General features: G+C 40.0%; 9 protein-coding genes across 9 annotated transcripts; 3 read left to right on the top strand and 6 right to left on the bottom strand.

The window, feature by feature from the left end:
• Positions 1 to 35: 35 nt before the first annotated feature.
• SOCG_02543 (uncharacterized protein) lies at positions 36 to 1,340 on the top strand. The gene is made up of 2 exons (XM_013161035.1): positions 36 to 547; positions 616 to 1,340. The coding sequence occupies exons 1-2, from the start codon at positions 460 to 462 to the stop codon at positions 1,047 to 1,049; spliced, it is 522 nt and encodes a 173-aa protein (XP_013016489.1). The 5' UTR covers positions 36 to 459; the 3' UTR covers positions 1,050 to 1,340.
• Positions 1,327 to 3,601, bottom strand: SOCG_02544 (phosphogluconate dehydrogenase). Its single transcript, XM_013161036.1, has 5 exons — positions 3,507 to 3,601; positions 3,394 to 3,398; positions 3,230 to 3,293; positions 2,986 to 3,053; positions 1,327 to 2,784 (listed from the first exon to the last, which is right to left on the bottom strand). The coding sequence occupies exons 1-5, from the start codon at positions 3,521 to 3,523 to the stop codon at positions 1,460 to 1,462; spliced, it is 1,479 nt and encodes a 492-aa protein (XP_013016490.1). The 5' UTR covers positions 3,524 to 3,601; the 3' UTR covers positions 1,327 to 1,459.
• SOCG_05320 (uncharacterized protein) lies at positions 3,536 to 4,544 on the bottom strand. The gene has a single exon (XM_013162406.1). It carries the CDS (start codon positions 4,445 to 4,447, stop codon positions 3,896 to 3,898), a length of 552 nt encoding a protein of 183 aa, XP_013017860.1. The 5' UTR covers positions 4,448 to 4,544; the 3' UTR covers positions 3,536 to 3,895.
• On the bottom strand, positions 4,536 to 6,836 carry SOCG_02545 (mRNA cleavage factor complex subunit). Its single transcript, XM_013161037.1, has 5 exons — positions 6,635 to 6,836; positions 6,164 to 6,583; positions 6,046 to 6,086; positions 5,829 to 5,992; positions 4,536 to 5,751 (listed from the first exon to the last, which is right to left on the bottom strand). Exons 1-5 carry the CDS (start codon positions 6,679 to 6,681, stop codon positions 5,026 to 5,028), a joined length of 1,398 nt encoding a protein of 465 aa, XP_013016491.1. The 5' UTR covers positions 6,682 to 6,836; the 3' UTR covers positions 4,536 to 5,025.
• SOCG_02546 (WEE protein kinase Mik1) lies at positions 6,770 to 9,600 on the bottom strand. Its single transcript, XM_013161038.1, has 2 exons — positions 7,923 to 9,600; positions 6,770 to 7,884 (listed from the first exon to the last, which is right to left on the bottom strand). The coding sequence occupies exons 1-2, from the start codon at positions 9,126 to 9,128 to the stop codon at positions 7,342 to 7,344; spliced, it is 1,749 nt and encodes a 582-aa protein (XP_013016492.1). The 5' UTR covers positions 9,129 to 9,600; the 3' UTR covers positions 6,770 to 7,341.
• SOCG_02547 (DNA replication factor A subunit Ssb1) lies at positions 9,474 to 11,708 on the top strand. The gene is made up of 2 exons (XM_013161039.1): positions 9,474 to 9,589; positions 9,659 to 11,708. Exons 1-2 carry the CDS (start codon positions 9,549 to 9,551, stop codon positions 11,469 to 11,471), a joined length of 1,854 nt encoding a protein of 617 aa, XP_013016493.1. The 5' UTR covers positions 9,474 to 9,548; the 3' UTR covers positions 11,472 to 11,708.
• On the top strand, positions 11,664 to 13,762 carry SOCG_02548 (aminotransferase). The gene has a single exon (XM_013161040.1). It carries the CDS (start codon positions 12,117 to 12,119, stop codon positions 13,305 to 13,307), a length of 1,191 nt encoding a protein of 396 aa, XP_013016494.1. The 5' UTR covers positions 11,664 to 12,116; the 3' UTR covers positions 13,308 to 13,762.
• SOCG_02549 (single-stranded telomeric binding protein Tgc1) lies at positions 13,346 to 15,053 on the bottom strand. The gene is made up of 3 exons (XM_013161041.1): positions 14,754 to 15,053; positions 14,328 to 14,529; positions 13,346 to 14,279 (listed from the first exon to the last, which is right to left on the bottom strand). The coding sequence occupies exons 1-3, from the start codon at positions 14,957 to 14,959 to the stop codon at positions 13,677 to 13,679; spliced, it is 1,011 nt and encodes a 336-aa protein (XP_013016495.1). The 5' UTR covers positions 14,960 to 15,053; the 3' UTR covers positions 13,346 to 13,676.
• On the bottom strand, positions 14,987 to 17,838 carry SOCG_02550 (translation elongation factor G). Its single transcript, XM_013161042.1, has 2 exons — positions 17,638 to 17,838; positions 14,987 to 17,541 (listed from the first exon to the last, which is right to left on the bottom strand). The coding sequence occupies exons 1-2, from the start codon at positions 17,752 to 17,754 to the stop codon at positions 15,193 to 15,195; spliced, it is 2,466 nt and encodes an 821-aa protein (XP_013016496.1). The 5' UTR covers positions 17,755 to 17,838; the 3' UTR covers positions 14,987 to 15,192.
• Between the last annotated feature and the right edge of the window lie 223 nt (positions 17,839 to 18,061).

Here is an 18,061-nt window from a genome sequence, read left to right on the forward strand (position 1 = left end):
GAGTACGCTAAGTAAAGCTGTGAAAGAATAAAGAAAAAAAAAAAAGGTAAAGAGACTTGGAGGGTTTTTCTTTTATTTGTTTCATTCTTATTTATTTATATTTTATTTCTCTTGTTTTACTAGGCCTTTTTTTGGTTTGTGTTTACTTTCTTTTGGGAGTTTTATTTTTTTTTTTGGCCCTACATTAGACGCTTATTTTTCTATCGTTCTATATATATATCTTTTTGTCTGTAAACAAACTTACAATGCTACCAATTGAAATCTAAAAGTATTTGCCTTCTTGCTTGTTTGTTTTCCATTTTCATTTCCAAGTTCTTCTTTTTTAATTGACTTTCTTTCTCTGGTTTTCCTTTTCCTTTTTAGTCTCCTCCCAGTACAAGTACAGCAGTACAATAGTCTTTCCCACCAGACCAAGGTCAAACGTAAGCAACTTCATTTCGTAGCATTGCCTAGCCTTCCATGGACAATCTAAGAAAACGCATCCTCACCTATACTGGGGACAAAAAGATATTCGACGAGGAAGATGCTACTCCTCTCAGTCGACAAGGTAAATTTCATCTCATCATATATATTTTTCCTAGCCATCAGTTTGCTAACTTATTGTTTGTATTTTAGAACAAGATACTTTTATTGAACACTTGCGACTAACGAATGCAAGAGACAATCGCATGTTTTCTATTTTGTTTTCTTTTTTATTCCTTGTTCTAGCTGTACCCGTCCTCCTGTACCCAGAGAATTTTTTCTATAAACTCGTTGAAGTCTTGGTCTTATGTTCCAATGCCTTCGTCATGTATTTCCTTCCTACAGACCATGTTATCGCTAGCTCTTCTACAATCCCTTTTCATTGGAAAGTTCTGCTGACATCAAATATCGCTATTCCTGCAGCCGTTTTCCTTTTTACCATTCACAAGCAATCGTCCCTTTTAGGCTCTTTGTTTTCTATGCGATTTCTTGCTTTGGCGGTTTCTATTTTCACTGAACTCACTCGTTATTCCATGTATACTGCTGCCTTGGGTGTAGAAAAGCTTGATAGTATGAGATTTGCATAATTGGGTTTCATTATTTATAACATCTTGAAAATTATTCTTAGAATCCTCATCTCATCCTTCTTCATTCCTTTTGATTGTTTGTCTTCCGTCGTCTCTATTTTTTTTTTTTTTTTTTTATAACTTGCTTTTCCATCTCTTCATAACTTTTATTTCTCCAGTCTAGCCTTCAAATACTTACTTTTCATCTATTCTTTTTACTAATTTCCGACACGATCTGATCTACCTACTTAGTACTACTATCTATTATTTAATTCCTTATGTATCATCAATATATTTACTTTTGGCACCATATTCATTGTAAAAAAGGTCATACATGAACATCATTTTATTCATTTATTTGTACACACATGGGGAATTCACAGGCGTTACTTATGCAACTTACATAAAACAAAACCAATTTATAAAGGCGTTTAGGCAATGTAGGTAGAAGCACTGACATTACCACCACGGCCAGTCCAGTTGATGTGGACATCCTTGTCAGCGGGAAGAGACTTGTCAGCTTCTTCAGGCAAGACACGGAAGGTATGGGCACCAAAGTAGTCACGTTGAGCTTGCAACAAACCAGCAGGCAAGATAGAGCTACGGTAGCCGTCGTAGAAGGCAAGACCAGTAGAAGTGGCAGGAGTAGGGATACCCAAGAGAGCGGCTTGGGAAACAACACGACGCCATCCGTCTTGAGACTTGTGGATAGCATCAGTGAAGAAGGGGTGGAAAAGAATGGACTCGAGCTTGGGATCTTCACGGAAGGCTTCAGTAATGTCCTTGAGGAAAACGGAGCGGATAATGCAACCACCACGCCACATCAAAGCGATACCAGCGTTGTTAAGCTTCCAGCCATATTCCTTGGCAGCTTCACGCATAAGCATGAAACCTTGGGCGTAAGAGATAATCTTGGAGGCATACAAAGCATCCTCCAAGTCACGGATGATTTGTTGCTTATCACCAGTGAACTTGTTGGCAGGGCCAGAGAGCTTCTCGGAAGCACGCACACGTTCACCCTTCAAGGAAGAAAGGCTACGAGCAAAAACAGCTTCGGAAATCAAAGTGACAGGGGTACCCATTTCCAAAGCGTTTTGACCGGTCCACTTTCCGGTACCCTTTTGGCCAGCAGCGTCAAGGATCTTTTCGACCATAGACTTGCCATCGTCGGCCTTGAAACGCAAGACATCACGGGTAATTTCAATCAAGAAAGAGTCGAGCTTACCCTTGTTCCATTGTTCGAAAATGGAAGCAATTTCGTCAATAGACAAACCAAGACCACGCTTGAGGATATCATAAGTTTCGCAAATCAATTGCATGTCACCGTATTCGATACCGTTGTGAACCATCTTGACATAGTGACCGGCACCTTGTTCACCAACCCAATCGCAGCAAGGCTCGTTGTCACCAGCCTTAGCGGCAAGAGATTGGAAGATGGGCTTAATACGAGGCCAGGCAGCAGGGTTACCACCGGGCATCAAAGAAGGACCATGACGAGCACCTTCTTCACCACCAGAGACACCGGAACCAACGAAGAGAATGTTCTTCTTGGCCAACTCTTCGCAACGGCGAGTGGTATCGGGGTAGTGAGAGTTACCACCATCAACGATGATATCACCTTCTTCAAGGTGAGGAAGCAACATGTCGATGAAAGAATCGACGGCAGGGCCAGCCTTGACGAGCAAGATAGCGACACGGGGCTTCTTCAACTTGGCAACGAATTCTTCAATAGAGTGAGCGCCAACAATGGACTTGCCTAGAGGAATGAGTGGATTAGTAACTGGTTTTTGCATAGGAGCACGAGTAAAATCCAAATCAAAGAAAGAAAGAAAGAAAGAAAAGAAAAGAAATCGATAAATCTACACGCTACACGCTCGGATTTTCGTCGATTCGGTCTTGTTTTTTTCTTTTTCTTTTTCTTTCTTTCTTTATGGATTCTCTTTCGGTGATTTCTTACCCTTGGCTTCATTCTCCATAAAGTGATCAACCTTGGAGACAGTACGGTTGAAAGCGCAAACGGTGAATCTGGTCGTGGTTAGTTGACTGTAATTTGTTGTTTCAAGACGGAAGTTCCTCGTTCATTCTGCTTGGACAAACGATCAAGAAAAAGCAAACCTTGAACCTCACAACGACACACAAAAAAAAAAAAAGGAAATCCCGTCCAAAAAAAAAAAAAAAAAAAAAAAAACAAAAAAACATACCCTTTATCGGCACCGTTTAAAATGAGGTTTTGACCCATTACGGCCAAACCAATAAGACCAAAATCTTTCACTCAAGTTAGTATTCCACGCAAATCAAAAATCACAAAACCCAACAAAACAAAACCATCGTGGTTCATGTCGGGTACATAGTTTGGTTTCCATACCGGCTCTACACGATTAGCATTAGCATATATTCAAAACAGAAAAAAAAAAAAAGGAAAGCAACTCAAAAAGAAACATCCTTTCTGAGTTATTCTCTCTATTCTAAATCACTTACACAGCAGTTTGAGACATCTTCTAATATATTCCGTCAACGATCGTGGTGGTTGTTTACAAGTTATATACCAACGGTGAGTCCCAGTCTTGCCGTTTATACTGGTTTCCGTCTTCGCACGCATGACGTAATCATCAGACAGGAAATCGTGGAACCTTTCGAAGAATCACGGATCATCTTTTTGCTGACGAATGCATAGGTGACGTGTATGGTCAACGCAAAAGAGCGAACAAAGACGGATTGCGTAGCGATTCCTTTTTTGCCTGCTATCTCTAGAGGGGAGAGAGAGAGAGAAGAGGAAGAGGAAGAGAAAAGAAGGAAGAATAGAAAGGCGACATATCCAATAGAAAATCACAATGAAATACAAAAATTAAAAATTGTTTATGTTTTGTTTACGAAATCTTGAAAGCCACGAAAAAAACCTTTTCTTCTTCTTCTTCTTCTTCTTCTCGTCTCTTTTCAGCCGCTACCCAAATGTAAACAAACCGCAACTTCTCAAAGACGAGACACGAACCTTGTCGTCTCCGCTCTTTTACGACCAAACATCCCCGCAAGTGTAACGAGCTTCTTCCCCTCTTTTCTCCTCTTTTCTCCCCTCCGACGCGTCGTATGTCTTTGTCATTCTTGCCTTGTTGATTCGCTTCTGCTGCCTTTGAACTCCTACACCGCTCAACCTTAATGAAAAGCTTTAACCTTGTTTTTTTTAATTTTCGGAGTTTCGATTCTTCACCGACATCCACGTTGTGCCGCTTTTCCGTTGTCCCCCCTCCCCTCCTCTCCATCGTCTTTGTTGTTTTCACTCCGCCCGCTCTTCTTTGTTTGAGCTCCAAAGTCCCTTCCTCCTCCTTGGTCCCTTGGTGGTGAGTGACTGAGCGAGATTCCCCACCCCACATCCGTTGGCCCAGTTCTCTAACCTTATACCCATATGGGGGTGTCCAGAACATGCCCAGAGGAAAGAATGACAAAGAGAGAGACAGAGAGAAGGAAAGACTATGGAGAGTTTACTGTAGCATGCAGTAGCCTACATTATGTAGTATACGGTAGCATGCAGTAGTTTTACATAGGGTACTTGGGTTCCTACCTAGTCTTTTGTAGTCTTGTTTGTTTCAGTAGTTGATGAATGTCTTGCAGTAGTATAGCGTTGAAAGAACTTTTTGCCTTTAGTCAATAATATTCGGCGATTTTATTTCTGACAGTGCCTATGCTTTCTTCTCCCTCTCTGATGATTCATTCTTACTCTACTGCTCTTACCCATTTACTTACTTTACTTACTTCCTTCCTTCCTTCCCCATAGCAAACTAATGGACAAGACATGGCAGACTCGACAAACCGCCACTTTAGTTCTTTTCTCTAAGATATAAAACAAACAGTTCTCTAAAATAATAATAAGATACTTTATAAAAAGGGAATATTACAAGAAAAAATTATGGTCATAGATTTTTCTTTCAAAGAACAAAAACGTAGTAGTTGTCCTGAACAGGATGCTTCCTGTCAAACATCCACTTTTCATGCGTGGACTTTTTTATCGACGATACGGATGGAAACTATGTCCACCACCTCCGGCTGATCCTCCGCGGCGACCTCCACGATACCGTTGTCGATTCGGTCCTCCAGGATTTCGATTATGATATCCTCCTCCTCGTCCACCACTTCCGGCACCTGCTTCCCCAGGTCCCTTCGACGGATCAAAATACCCTGCTCCTGCTCCTCCTCCTTGTTGCTGCTGTTGCTGCTGCTGCCATTCAGCCATCCCAGCTGGCATCACCGGCTGCGTATACGGCATCGATCCGGCTGCCGCTGCCGGCATATTCCGCATCGCTTCCATATACTGCTGCATTTGACGATAATATTGTGCCATCATGGCGGGTGTCATGCCTCCATACATATTCATGTTTTGTGAATAATAAGGATTCATTCCTCCATGAAAATTCTGCTGATGTCGCTCATGGTTATCCCGTAAACTCGACTTGGGCGTAGCCCGCTTCACCTCCACCGGCTTTCCATGAATCGTAATGTACGGTTGAGACATCGTAGCCTCCACTGCCGACTCATTCTCAAAGGTTACAAATCCAAATCCACGAGGCCGTCCCGTATCTTTGTCCATCATTAGCGTCGCATCTAATACTCGGCCGAAATTATTAAAGAAATCGCGGAATTCTTCTTCTGTACAGTCCCCTGGAACTCCTCCTACAAACATCTTTGCTGTCTTTTCTTGTTCTTCTCGAGGAATCGCTCGCTTCGGGTCAATCTATCCCATGTTAGTATCCCCTATCCCATCTAATCTCTTCCAATTTCTCTCATAATCTCTTCTCGTCTTTTACTTACTATTTTTCCATCCAAATGGTGCTCTTTTGACATCACGTCGTTCACACATCTGGGATCCTTAAACGTCAAAAAACCAAACCCACGTGATCGTCCGCTCGTGCTGTCTCTCATAACTGTACAGTCTAAAACTTCGCCAAATTGCTCAAAGTAATCACGGAGCGACTCTATTCTCTTATTAGTAACCCCGAAATTCTCTTCTCTTTCCAATATTACTTACCATCAGTCGTTTCCCAGTTCAAGCCGCCAATAAACATTTTTCTACGATAATGATTAGCTTCACCATTCGCAAGACCTTTCCTATCTAACACAATAGGATCCTGTCAAACCATCCATACCCGTCTTCCTTGTTAAAAGGACTTTGGTCTTCTTTATTCTCTTCTGGCTGTCTTGTCTCGGAATAAGGCATGCCACCCGGATTGGGTACATTTGCATACGAAGGAGTGGAGTTTGCAGTGCTTTCAGCTGCTTCCCAGCTAGCTGAAATTTGAGCTTGTTCATCCTCATTTCCAGTAAGACCCTTATGCTCAGATCCATCCTCTTCGTAACCACCTTGATGCGAAGTTTCGTCGATATTCGCTCCTTCTCTTTCTTGTTCGGCTGGGTTGGAAATCTCTGGCTCGTTTCCTTCACCAGTTTGTTCGTTTTTTTCATTATTTTCTTCTCCACTGGCTTCTAAAGATTGATTGTCTCCTTCATTTGACTCATTTTTTGATTCACCAGTCTCTTTCGATTTCTCAACATCATTCTCTTCACCGCTAACCAGTTCAATTATTAGTTTATCGCACTCCTATTTACGTCGTACTTACTATAAGTCTTTAAATAACTCATCATCTTCAAAATCCGATCCTCCCATCCCGAATCTAACAATCTATTGACAAAGAATTATGGTGGTAGTAGTGAGATGGAAAGACGTGAAATCCCCGCGCTTCACTCTTGCTTTGGGAAAAACAGCGCAGTGCAGTATCTTACGCTACTGAGGAATAATGAACTTTTACAACAATAAAAAAATGCTTTTATTTGCGTAATGTTTGTTTATTAGGTTGACGTTGTATATATTAATGCTGAAAAACGAGTCTATGAGGGTAGTATAATAATAACCGTATTAAAAAAAGGTATCGGGAAAAATTAGAAACCGGTAAAGAAAAAAGGGAATTTCACCGATCTTAACGTAAAGATGGAGTTATGTTGTCGCGGGTATAATAGAATCCAACAGAATAAATAAGATAAATGAGAACCGGACGTGAATATAAAGGTTAATGAGTGAGTAAAATATACTTAACAAGTAGATGAGATACTAGTTCGTGTATCGCCTTTGTAGACGTAAAGAAAAAAGTGTTTTGGTTAGTGGAAACAGAACAGAAGTCGCCAGAAAGGAAGAGTGTCGTGTCAAGAAAAGATTATTATAAAACATCAAAAACGAACCAGATGACAAATTTTGGAGATCCTTTTAAGGACAAGTTGGCCATAAAAAAGCTAACAGACAATCTGTGGCTTTCTCCAGCACTGGCAAATCTTAAAACGTGGTTTCGAGCCAGGAAGGATGATCTTCAAAGATGATTGCGGGTAACTTTAATTGTTCATGAACATACCCAATTTCATCTGTGCTCAACAGCTGTTCTGCAGTGATTCGATCTTCTGGATTAGGTGTTATCATTCTGTAAAGCATTTTCTCTAACGACTCAGCAGAAGCTATCTTCGAGCGTAACATCTGCTCCTGAGGTGTCAGAAATTGTGTTAACTTTGGTAAGTCAGAAAAATCGGCAGAGCGCAATCGCTGCCATTCGAGACCGTTGTCTGGAAGAACCACGTTGGTCGCTGCTTCAATCATACTGAGACCCAAGGAAAAAATATCAGCCGGTTTATCATAAGCATGCATCATTAATACTTCAGGAGCTATGTACATCCTGTCACCTTCTAAATCTGATATTGAAGGTACTGGCAAAGTTGAAGATAAACCGAAATCGGAAATTTTTAAATTTCCTTCGCGGGTGATTAATACATTCGAAGGCTTTATGTCCAAATGCACTACTCCGAGCCTATGCAGATAGAATAATCCCTAAAAAAAGTCAACAAAGATTTGTGTAAATAACTTACCTGGCCCAATTGTAATAGAATTTTCCAAACGCGGAAAGAATCGAGTACTTGCATTAAACCCAATTCCGTTAAAAAGGTACCTAAATCACCATTTTCACAATATTCTAGTTGAAGAAAAAGTTGATCCTTATGTTCCCAAAAGTCAACCATGTTCACAATGCGCGAAGAGTCACGTACTTGATTCAGAATATTGGCTTCCTGAATTTGTCGCATAGTTTCCTTCGTGCTATTACCCTTTCTCTTCACAATTTTTACAATAGAAGGATCTTCAGCCATTTTTGAAACCTTATAAACATAAGAGAAATCGCTTTCGCGCAGTAATTTCACTTGGCAAAATCTGCTATATAGCATTTCAGTACAGCGGTCGACATCATTAAACTCATCATGGCTCATTGTGCTAAAGAAGTTTGGACTTGTGGGCGTCCAACTCAGAGATGATGATTCATCTTCATCCTCGTCCTCATCTTTCCAACTTGTCATTGGGGGAGTATGTAAGAAAATCGATTGAGACTTGCTTGGCGTATTATATGCCCCCATGTAATCTTCGGAACCACAAGAAAATGTTGACAAGGGCAGCATATCCATGCTGTCTTCCAAATCATCAGATGTCGACTTTTCGGTCTTCAGGCATTGCAAAAAATCGGGTCCAGGGCATTTCCTTCGGAGCAGTAGAGACGAGGGAGATGTTGGAGATTCAGGATAGTTATTACTCATGTTAGTAATGCGTTTACAGGGAGTATGCGGCTGTTCGCTTTTTGGATTAGTTGAATTAACCTCCCATAACATTTGCTTTTCGCGTTTTGACAAGAGCCCTGTACTAAATGCGCCCGAAAAATTAGTGTGGTTTTTATCTAAAGGGGTTATATTTTCTTGATGTTGATCAACGTCTTTTCTTTTACAGTCCAAAAGACTAGGGAGAAGTCCTGGTGGTTTTCTTTCGCTGACATCCATTCGGGAAAAGAGTCCGTGTCGTAAAGTAGTAGATAAGCGCACATTTTTCTTAGGATTCATCAATGGCGTATGTGGGCTATCTTCGTATGTGAAGGCATTGTAAGCTTGTGATTGAGGAGAGCAGAACTCATTTGACATTGAATCACTGAAGGTGTTTTCATTCCCAGAAAACAATCGCCTTTTTCGAGTATCGTCATCCAGGGAAGAAGAGGATGAACGCGTCGGCGTACTAGGTGGCATAGAAACAGAATCCATTGTCAATATATCTCGTATCTTTGTTTATTAAATAACTAGGCGCTTATATATAATATATATTGTAAGTACAAAATGAGGCGAGACGTAAATGGTTATAGTAATTGAGTATTATCGAGGTTTAATTCTCCCAAATAAATAGACCAACCTCTCAAAGTATTTGAGAAGTTTCCTTTCCAAAGAAAGGGCCTACTATGTCTTGTTAATGAGTGTTGCTGGAAGAAGACAGCATTCATCGAGTAAACAATAAACAGAATCGCGAGTTTATTGACGCGTACACAAACGCGTCGCGTCACGTAAAACTTTAATTATAAACCTTACGCGTCAGATGCTACCTGGGTACAACAACATCATTATAACGCGACGCGCCGCCGTATCCTTCCTAAAACCAAACACTTAAACAAAACCAAAGTAAATTTAAAAATGGCCGAACGGCTTTCGGTTGGTTCGTTGCGTGTTATAAAGTATGTTTCGTTTAAAATAAATTAATAAATAAATAAATTTGAAGAAAAAGTACTAATACGTTGAATTAGCACCTCAGATTCTTCATCTTATCCTCCAAATCCTGTTCTTCAGGTATTGACGGTAAAAGAATTAAATTCGAATCCCACATCTGGAGCTCCTAAACGATATCGTGTGGTTCTTTCCGACTCCATTAATTATGCGCAATCCATGCTTAGCACTCAACTCAACCACCTAGTCGCTGAAAACAAGCTTGCGAAGGGTGCTTTTGTGCAGCTCACTCAATTCACCGTTAATATAATGAAAGAAAGGAAGATTTTGATTGTTCTTGGCCTGGACGTGTTAACTGAACTTGGGTTCATGGAGAAAATTGGAAACCCGGCCGGGTTAGAAACAGTGGACGCACTGCGTCAACAACCTCAAACTTCCGTTAACGAAGGATCCATAAATCAGTCTTCTGCGCCCGCCAATTATCCTGCTAATACAGGTAGTTTTTACGGGAATAACTCTCCTAGTACGGCTCCTGCTCCTCCCCCGATGGTAAAAAGACCTTCTGGTCCCAATCCAACAAATGGTTACAGTACTATCATCTACCCTATAGAAGGACTTTCTCCTTACCAAAACAAGTGGACTATCCGGGCTCGTGTTACCAACAAATCTGATATCAAGCACTGGCATAACCAACGCGGTGAGGGAAAGCTTTTCAGCGTAAATTTATTAGATGAAAGTGGAGAGATTCGAGCTACTGGCTTCAACGACCAGGTGGACGCTTTCTACGATATTTTGCATGAAGGTCAAGTTTATTATATCAGTCGTTGTCGTGTTAACATCGCTAAAAAACAATTTACGAATGTACAGAATGAGTATGAGCTTATGTTTGAACGTGATACCGAAATTAAAAAGGCTGAAGATCAATCCGCTGTACCTGTAGCAAGATTTAGTTTTGTCTCTTTACAGGAAGTTGGCAACGTAGCGAAGGACGCGGTAATTGATGTTATTGGTGTTTTGCAGAGTATTGGTCCCGTACAACAAATAACCAGTCGAGCTACTTCGCGGGGATTTGATAAGCGTGACATTACTGTTGTTGATCAAACCGGGTTTGAAATGAGAATTACTTTATGGGGCAAACTTGCAATTGAATTCTCCGCTCCGGAAGAGAGCGTTTTGGCCTTCAAAGGTGTAAAAGTAAACGATTTCCAAGGTCGGTCTTTGTCTATGTTAACCAGTAGTACAATGTCTACTGATCCTGATATTCAGGAATCTCACCTGCTTAAAGGCTGGTATGATGGACAAGGTAGAGGTCAAGACTTTGCCAAGCATAGCAACAATGCATCGATCAGCTCTGTTTCAGGACGCTCGGCTGAAAGAAAAACTATTGCAGACGTTCAAGCAGAACATTTGGGAATGTCCGAAACCCCTGACTATTTTAGTTTAAAGGGTACAATTGTCTACATCCGAAAGAAGAACGTATCATACCCTGCTTGTCCCGCACCAGATTGCAATAGAAAAGTTTTCGATCAAGGTGGTTCTTGGCGATGTGAAAAATGTAATAAAGAATATGATGCTCCTCAATACCGATACATTATGACTATTGCAGTTGGCGATCATACCGGACAACTTTGGTTAAATGTCTTTGATGATGTTGGCAAAATTATAATGCATAAATCTGCGGACGAACTTAACGATTATCAAGAGAACGATGAAAATGCTTTTATGAACTGTATGGCAGAAGCATGCTACATGCCATATATCTTTCAATGTCGCGCTAAGCAAGATAATTTCAAAGGAGAAACTCGTGTTCGTTACACAGTTACTTCTTTAAGTCAGATGAACTGGCAAGAAGAATCCAAGAAATTGATTGATTATATTCAAGCTGCAAACTGAACATCATTCACAGTTACTCGCTGGTCGAGGAAAATTTTGCAAGACCTTTAAACGGGGATTATTAATCGTGTGCGAGAGTTCATCCTAGATTTATACCAAAATACTTCTCTCTCTTTTTTTTTTTATTTAATAGAATTTAGTTACTATTTAACTCATTTCATACTGGTATACAGTTTATAAATTTACATTAATTTTAAATCGGGAACAGCCTGTACTTTAGAAAGTATTTGAAAGAGGGCATTGTCCATAGCATTTATTGTTACATGTTTACAACATTGAGAAGCAAGGACCATCATTGTTAGTACGATTTGGTCAGGTTTCAACAGTCGAAATCATAAACCGTTTCACTTTATTTTTATTCAAGTTTCAAAAAAATAGCTACTTTTTTTCATTGAATTGTTTCTCTTTGAATGCTAGGAAAAGTAGTTCTAGTGATATCTTTCTTCTGACTGAATTTCCTATTACGTTTATATCCTGGATCCCACTTTCTTTTCGTATCAACATTCAACATTACAGCTAAAATAGAAGTCCTTTTGCTATTTCATCTTTTGGAGTCCAAGCATTGAGTTAACTTCAATCGCTTTTACAAATCCTTTCTTTATTATTATAGTTACAGCTTCTTTTTACCCTTGTTTAAGATCTAAAATGTCACAAGAAGTTCCTTTTGGGCATGCTTTAACTCGGCATTTTATGTTAGACGAGAACTATGTCTCTGTGAACAATGCGAGCTGTGGCGTGGTATGTGTTCCTGCTTTTCAACAGCACATACGGTTGTTGGAAGAATCAGAGAAGGTACAAGATCTACAGACGAGATACAGATTACCCAAACTAGCCGAACAAACTCTGAACCAAATAGCAGAGCTTTTGGATACCAGTCCTAGCAACCTCGCGTTCTGTTTTTCCGCTACGCAGGCAATTAGTTCTATTCTCTTAACATTTCCATGGACACCTAACGATCGGATACTAACATTGAATCTAGCCTATCCTACATGCCAATTTGCCGTTGATTTTGTTCGAGATCGGCACGGTATTCAGGTAGATACAATAGATATCGACCTTGCTTATAATCGTTTGGAGCTTTTATCCCAAATAGAATCGTATTTGGAAAAGAATAAACCAAGAGTGTTCGTATTCGATTTTGTCACTTCTATGCCAGTGGTTCAATTACCTTGCAAGGAAATTGTTCAAATCTGTAAAAAGTATAATGTGATTAGTGTCATAGATGCTGCTCATGGCATTGGCCTTTGTCCACTTTCTTTGTCATCCTTAGACCCTGATTTCCTATATACTAATGCTCATAAATGGCTGAATGCACCTTCAGGTACGACCATATTGTACGTGTCTGAAAAGTACCATGATTCAATCGAGGCCCTTCCAATCTCCTATGGCTATCATATTCGTAAAGAAAACTCTCCTCCAGCGGATGCTCTAAACGTAAGGTTTTTATATGCTTCTTCTACGGATTTACCTAAATACATTGCCATTAAAGATGCCATAGCGTTCAGAAAATCAATTGGCGGTGAACATAAGATACAAAGCTATAACTATCAAATTGCTATAAAAGGAGCTAAAATTATCGCTGAAGCCTTAGGAACATCATATTTCGCGTTAGCTCCTCCTATTGCTATGGTAAATGTCGAAATTCCCCTGCGGTGTATACCATCCAGTTCGTTTTTAGAGGAATTCTGGCAAAAGAAGAATACTTTTCTTCGCTTTGTAAAGTACCATGGCAAAATTTACACTCGAATCGCTGGTGCTCCTTTCTTGGAAGAGTCGGATTTTCTATACACAGTAGATGTCTTAAAGGAACTTTGTCAATTTTCGCATGAAAGCTAAGTATTTACAACATGATTTTTGAGGTTAATCTACCACTTCTGGCTATGTATGACTCACAGGTATGAGATATGCATAAATAATACAATTTTAATTCATAACATGTTTTTTATAGTTCAGAGAACATCCATATGCTTTCCAACATATGGACAAATATATAAATTACAAAAAGCCTATGCAATAAATCCTATTCTACATTTTTTTAGTTCTTACGCAAAGACTTTCTGCAGGAAAATGAACAAACGTTAAGCGCAAGCGCAGGGTAAGGGAAGAAACATAAGTCGAAGGTACAAAGGGAGCTCTAAAAAGAAAGTACAAACGGTTACAGAGCATGGACAAATCATAAACTTAGAACATTTGCTACGGCTTTCTTTAAGCAGAAGCAGTAGCCTTCTCAGCAGATTCAGCTTCAACGTTTTCAGCAGAAGCTTCTGGGGCGGCGACAGGAGCGGCAGGAGCGGCTTGTTCGGATTCAGCCTTCTCGCCCTCCTCAGTCTCCTTTTGCTTTTCTTCACGAGAAATAGCATTCTTAACAACCAAGGTAAGGTCGCCAATTTGTTTGCCGTTCATTTCTTCAATGGCACGGGTTTGCTCTTCAGGGGTGTTGAATGACACAAAACCGAAGCCACGTCCACGGCGTTGTTCACCACGAAGCTTAATGCGACGGATGATGTAGGGAGGGAGAGAACGAACAGCAATACGAGCGCGAATAGGGTTGTAAGCATCGAACATCTCCTTCAAACCTTCGTTTGTTAAAGTAACCGAAAGACCAGAAACATAGATAGAGTTAGGGGGAAGAGGCTTAGCCTTCTTTTTGCCAGCAGCATTTCTAGATTTACCGGCTTGCTTTTTTTCTGTAGATGGAGATTCAGAAGATTCTTGAGTTTGCTCGCCCTCCTTTTCAGGGGAGGCTTCAGCTTCTTGAGTAGTAGTTGCGGTTTCATCATTTTCTTTATCAGAGGTATTCTCCTTAAGCTATATATCGTTAGTCAAGTTGTCTTTACAATGCAAAGTATAACTTACCTCCTTCTTAGATTTTTTGGGTTGCTTTTGAACAGGGCGAGCTCGTTGAACGACTATCTCACGCTCGTTCAATGTTTTCCCGTTTAAGGTATCAATAGCCTTTTGAACATCTTCCTCGTTGACGAATGTAACAAAGGCAATACCAGAGGGTACTAGACGGGTTCCACGTCGCACGCGACGGAAAGGGATGGTAACTTTGCGGCTGAATTTAGTTAGCAATCACCTTCATTTTGAATCATCAAACAATAGGGCAAACCATTCGACTAGTTGATGGCGTAAAATGAAGCCAGCTATTATCGCACTGATATACTTCAGTTGCTTTGATATAATAGCCATAGCAATTTAGCTTCTGTTCTTAACTCCAGCAACTTATTTCAACTTCCTCCTTATACGAAGAGATGGTTTGACCCTTTTTATTAAACTTACACAGCTCCGACAGTCTCAAACAAAGAACGGATTTCGCTCTTCTTAGTAGAGGTATTCAAGCGTCCGACGAAGACGCGGAAATCTTGTTCTTGGTTTGTGGTTTCTTTAGGAGATTCAGCGGCAGAAGCAGCACTGTTAACAGAGTTTTCTACTTGCTCTTGGATCACAGTAGGTGTGTTATCAACAACGGTTCCTTCTGCAGACATTATTTATTTCGTCTAATGTGTTTTGTCGTGAAAAGTGGTGATATGTGTTAAGGGTAAGTTTATAGAAGCGTGAATTACCGCAAGTACGCAACTCCGTAAGAATACAATAATTCACGTACACCGAAAGGTATAGAAAACGAAATTTCAAAATACAGAATTTGGAGTAAAGAATTCTATAATAATCATAACAATTTTATATAAATAAACTCATGTTTTTATTTCTCCCATGAACCTCAAAACATTTCAGTAGCAAAAACCTGCTTTTGGCGTTCAGTGGACATGGGTAGGAAGGATGAAGACGGGGTTGGAGAAGATGTAGAAGAAGGATTCTGAATATGAGACATTGTAAACCTTGCATTACCTTTAGCCAAAGCTTTTAATACCGAATTATAATCAAGCAGTCGTTCCATGGGAACTTGTGCAGAAACACGCTTGGTTTTAGAGGTAAAATACGATTCATTTTGCGTTTTATATTCTTTTTCGACAGAGGAATATGCAGAGGTTTCTCTTGGGATGTACTTCGTTTTTGCTATATTGCTCGCCGCGTTTTCTAATGAAACTGACTCTCCTAGAGGATCGGTACTTGTATCATCAACAATTTCATGGATAACAGCATTTCTCTTTCCAACCAAGTCTTTAGTAATGACACCTAAATATTCATCTGGAGTTGTTATGGTTATATCCATATATGGTTCCAAAATGGAAAACGCGTTGGGAGACTGAGAATACAGTCTTTGAACGGCCTGTCGAGTTGCTTTTGACGCTGCCTGAGCTAGAATCGCCAAAGGACTTAGGGAAGAAAAAGAACCAGAGGATGGTAAAGAGCAAGCATTGATATGGATCTCTGCTTGAACGTTCCAGAGGGGGAATCCATATAGTGGCCCATGAGATAAACCCGCTAAAATACCGTAGAACAAATGCTCGTTAATAGAAGACGAGTCTATATTTTCTGGAAAAGTAACGGAAGCATTCTGGGTCCAGCCCCGGAAGACAAATCCTTCCTGAACATGGTTGGCACTCTTGGAGAAATCAACGGTGTCGATGCTTCCGTCTAACGGATATAATCGTAAATGCAGTGATATATCCGAAGAAGGATCGTCTTCAGTAAAATTATAAGGCTTTGCAATGGTTTCACGATATCCTACTTGAAGCTTTCCTAAAGTTACTCGAGCACCAAAATCATTCACGAGCCGTTGGTGCGAGATTTGCAGATGTAATCCTCCCATTCCCTCTAAAATCCACTGATTGCTTTCACTATTCTGTGTATATCTAAGAGAAGGGTCTTCACGAACTAAACTCGCCAGTGCTTCTAGTAACTTTGGTTCATCTTTTAAAGATTCTGGTTCTAAGACAGCCATGCAAACTGGTTCTGGAATAGGTATATGTAGTTGAGAAAGACTCTCCTTTTTTAGATATGGTTGTTCTTTACCTTTAGTTTTTGTGGTGATGGCATCACCAGTATGAAATTCTTTTAAACCTCCTATCAAACCTATGTTTCCCGCAGAGATTTCGTTTACTTCCTCAGTCTGATCAGCATATACATTATATATTCTTATAGCACGCTCAGTCTTTTTTGTCCTCGGGTTGAAGATCATCGTTCCCCGTTTCAAAGTTCCCTCTCTCACGCGGACGTAGGACAGAATCCCGCTAGTTGGTGTATGAATTACTTTAAAGACTAGCGCGTACAGAGGTAGATTTTTTAAAGCAGTATTGTTGGTGACATTAGTGATTTCTTTTTTCATAAGCTTATCAGCCTCGACAGGATCAGGAAGATAATCAACTATTGCATCCAAAGCAGGTTGAACACCAATGTTCTTCAACGAGGATCCACATAGAACTGGGACGATATTTCCCATGATGCATTGCTCTCGTAAAACAGGAGCCAACCGTTCTTCCGAAAATGCATTTACGTTTTCAGTTTGCAAATATTCATCACACAGAGTTTCATCCAGATCACAAAGAGCCATTACCATGGCTTCTCTTGCTTCTTGAAATTCATCCTTATTCTCTTCAGGTATGGGGAATTCGCGAACATGTTTACCATCATGGGATATTGGGTCCGCAGATACGTCCCAAAGGATCATTTTCTGTCGGAGAACGTCCATTACGCCTAAAAATTTCTTCTCCTCAAATGATTCTGAAAATACCGGAAGCTGAAGGATAACTGGATTGTGACATTCCAATTGAGTATATATAGACCGCATTGTTTTTGAAAGACTTGATCCAATGTGGTCCATCTTGTTAACGAAAATTACTTTGGGAATGCCATATCGAGTTGCTTGACCCCACACTACTTTTGTCTGCGCTTCAACGCCGACACTACCATCCAAGATTGCTACTGCACCATCTAAAGCTGCAACTGACCGTTCTACCTCAAAAGTAAAGTCTGCATGACCAGGAGTATCAATCAAATTTATAGTGTGTCCTCTCCATGGAAATGTAATTGCTGCAGAGTTGATAGTAATTCCTCTTTCACGCTCTGAAGGTAGATAATCCATGATAGTATTGCCAGTGTCGACATTTCCGAATTGATTAGTATAACCTCCATAGTACAACATTTTTTCGGTCAGCGTTGTTTTTCCCTGAACAGTATGATTAGTAACTATCGCATTTTCGGTAATTGTTCATGTAAATGTATTGCCTCTTGGCAAACACACAACATTTAACTAGATTCGTACCGCATCTATGTGAGCAATGATTCCAACATTTCGTATCTTACGAACCGCATTATTTGATGATAATCGTTTCCATAAAAATATAGTAGGTTTGACGAATTTACCCAATGGTCGAAGCATGAAGGTGAATATTAGTATTACGGTAACGAAAAGGTCATGGTTGTACAGTGTATGAGAATTCAAGAATATAAGGTGGGAGTAACATATGTATTCATAAATTTACAAATTCTAAACACATAATAGATATCTACAATAGATGTGACTTAGTGATTCGTATCCGAATTTAATTTGATTTTATTCAAGAATTGTTTCTCTAATATTTCTTTAAAACTAAAAGTAGCAGGCACAATTAATTTTAGCTATATTATAAATGGACAGAATATTCACCTCTCAAGGATATTTTCTGAACTTTCATAATTTCGTAATT

Source organism: Schizosaccharomyces octosporus (assembly GCF_000150505.1).
Source record: "Schizosaccharomyces octosporus yFS286 unplaced genomic scaffold supercont6.1, whole genome shotgun sequence".
In the NCBI taxonomy this organism is placed as follows: domain Eukaryota; kingdom Fungi; phylum Ascomycota; class Schizosaccharomycetes; order Schizosaccharomycetales; family Schizosaccharomycetaceae; genus Schizosaccharomyces; species Schizosaccharomyces octosporus.

Bases quoted from the DNA above. Each gene is read 5' to 3' on its own strand.
- SOCG_02543 (XM_013161035.1), top strand. From the start codon at position 460: ATGGACAATCTAAGAAAACGCATCCTCACCTATACTGGGGACAAAAAG. The intron at 548-615 runs GTAAATTTCATC...TTTGTATTTTAG, and splicing joins TACTCCTCTCAGTCGACAAG to AACAAGATACTTTTATTGAA.
- SOCG_02549 (XM_013161041.1), bottom strand. From the start codon at position 14,959: ATGTCTGCAGAAGGAACCGTTGTTGATAACACACCTACTGTGATCCAA. The intron at 14,530-14,753 runs GTAAGTTTAATA...AACTAAATTCAG, and splicing joins TTTGAGACTGTCGGAGCTGT to CCGCAAAGTTACCATCCCTT. The intron at 14,280-14,327 runs GTAAGTTATACT...AACGATATATAG, and splicing joins CCAAAAAATCTAAGAAGGAG to CTTAAGGAGAATACCTCTGA.
- SOCG_02550 (XM_013161042.1), bottom strand. From the start codon at position 17,754: ATGCTTCGACCATTGGGTAAATTCGTCAAACCTACTATATTTTTATGG. The intron at 17,542-17,637 runs GTACGAATCTAG...CATACTGTTCAG, and splicing joins TCATTGCTCACATAGATGCG to GGAAAAACAACGCTGACCGA.
- SOCG_02546 (XM_013161038.1), bottom strand. From the start codon at position 9,128: ATGGATTCTGTTTCTATGCCACCTAGTACGCCGACGCGTTCATCCTCT. The intron at 7,885-7,922 runs GTAAGTTATTTA...GACTTTTTTTAG, and splicing joins TTCTATTACAATTGGGCCAG to GGATTATTCTATCTGCATAG.
- SOCG_02548 (XM_013161040.1), top strand. From the start codon at position 12,117: ATGTCACAAGAAGTTCCTTTTGGGCATGCTTTAACTCGGCATTTTATG.
- SOCG_02544 (XM_013161036.1), bottom strand. The intron at 3,054-3,229 runs GTATGTTTTTTT...AACCACGACCAG, and splicing joins TTAAACGGTGCCGATAAAGG to ATTCACCGTTTGCGCTTTCA. The intron at 2,785-2,985 runs GTAAGAAATCAC...TCATTCCTCTAG, and splicing joins TATGGAGAATGAAGCCAAGG to GCAAGTCCATTGTTGGCGCT.
- SOCG_02547 (XM_013161039.1), top strand. From the start codon at position 9,549: ATGGCCGAACGGCTTTCGGTTGGTTCGTTGCGTGTTATAAA. The intron at 9,590-9,658 runs GTATGTTTCGTT...ACGTTGAATTAG, and splicing joins GGTTCGTTGCGTGTTATAAA to CACCTCAGATTCTTCATCTT.
- SOCG_02545 (XM_013161037.1), bottom strand. From the start codon at position 6,681: ATGGGAGGATCGGATTTTGAAGATGATGAGTTATTTAAAGACTTATA. The intron at 6,087-6,163 runs GTATGGATGGTT...TCATTATCGTAG, and splicing joins CCTTTTAACAAGGAAGACGG to AAAAATGTTTATTGGCGGCT. The intron at 5,752-5,828 runs GTAAGTAAAAGA...AACATGGGATAG, and splicing joins ACCATTTGGATGGAAAAATA to ATTGACCCGAAGCGAGCGAT.
- SOCG_05320 (XM_013162406.1), bottom strand. From the start codon at position 4,447: ATGTTCTGGACACCCCCATATGGGTATAAGGTTAGAGAACTGGGCCAA.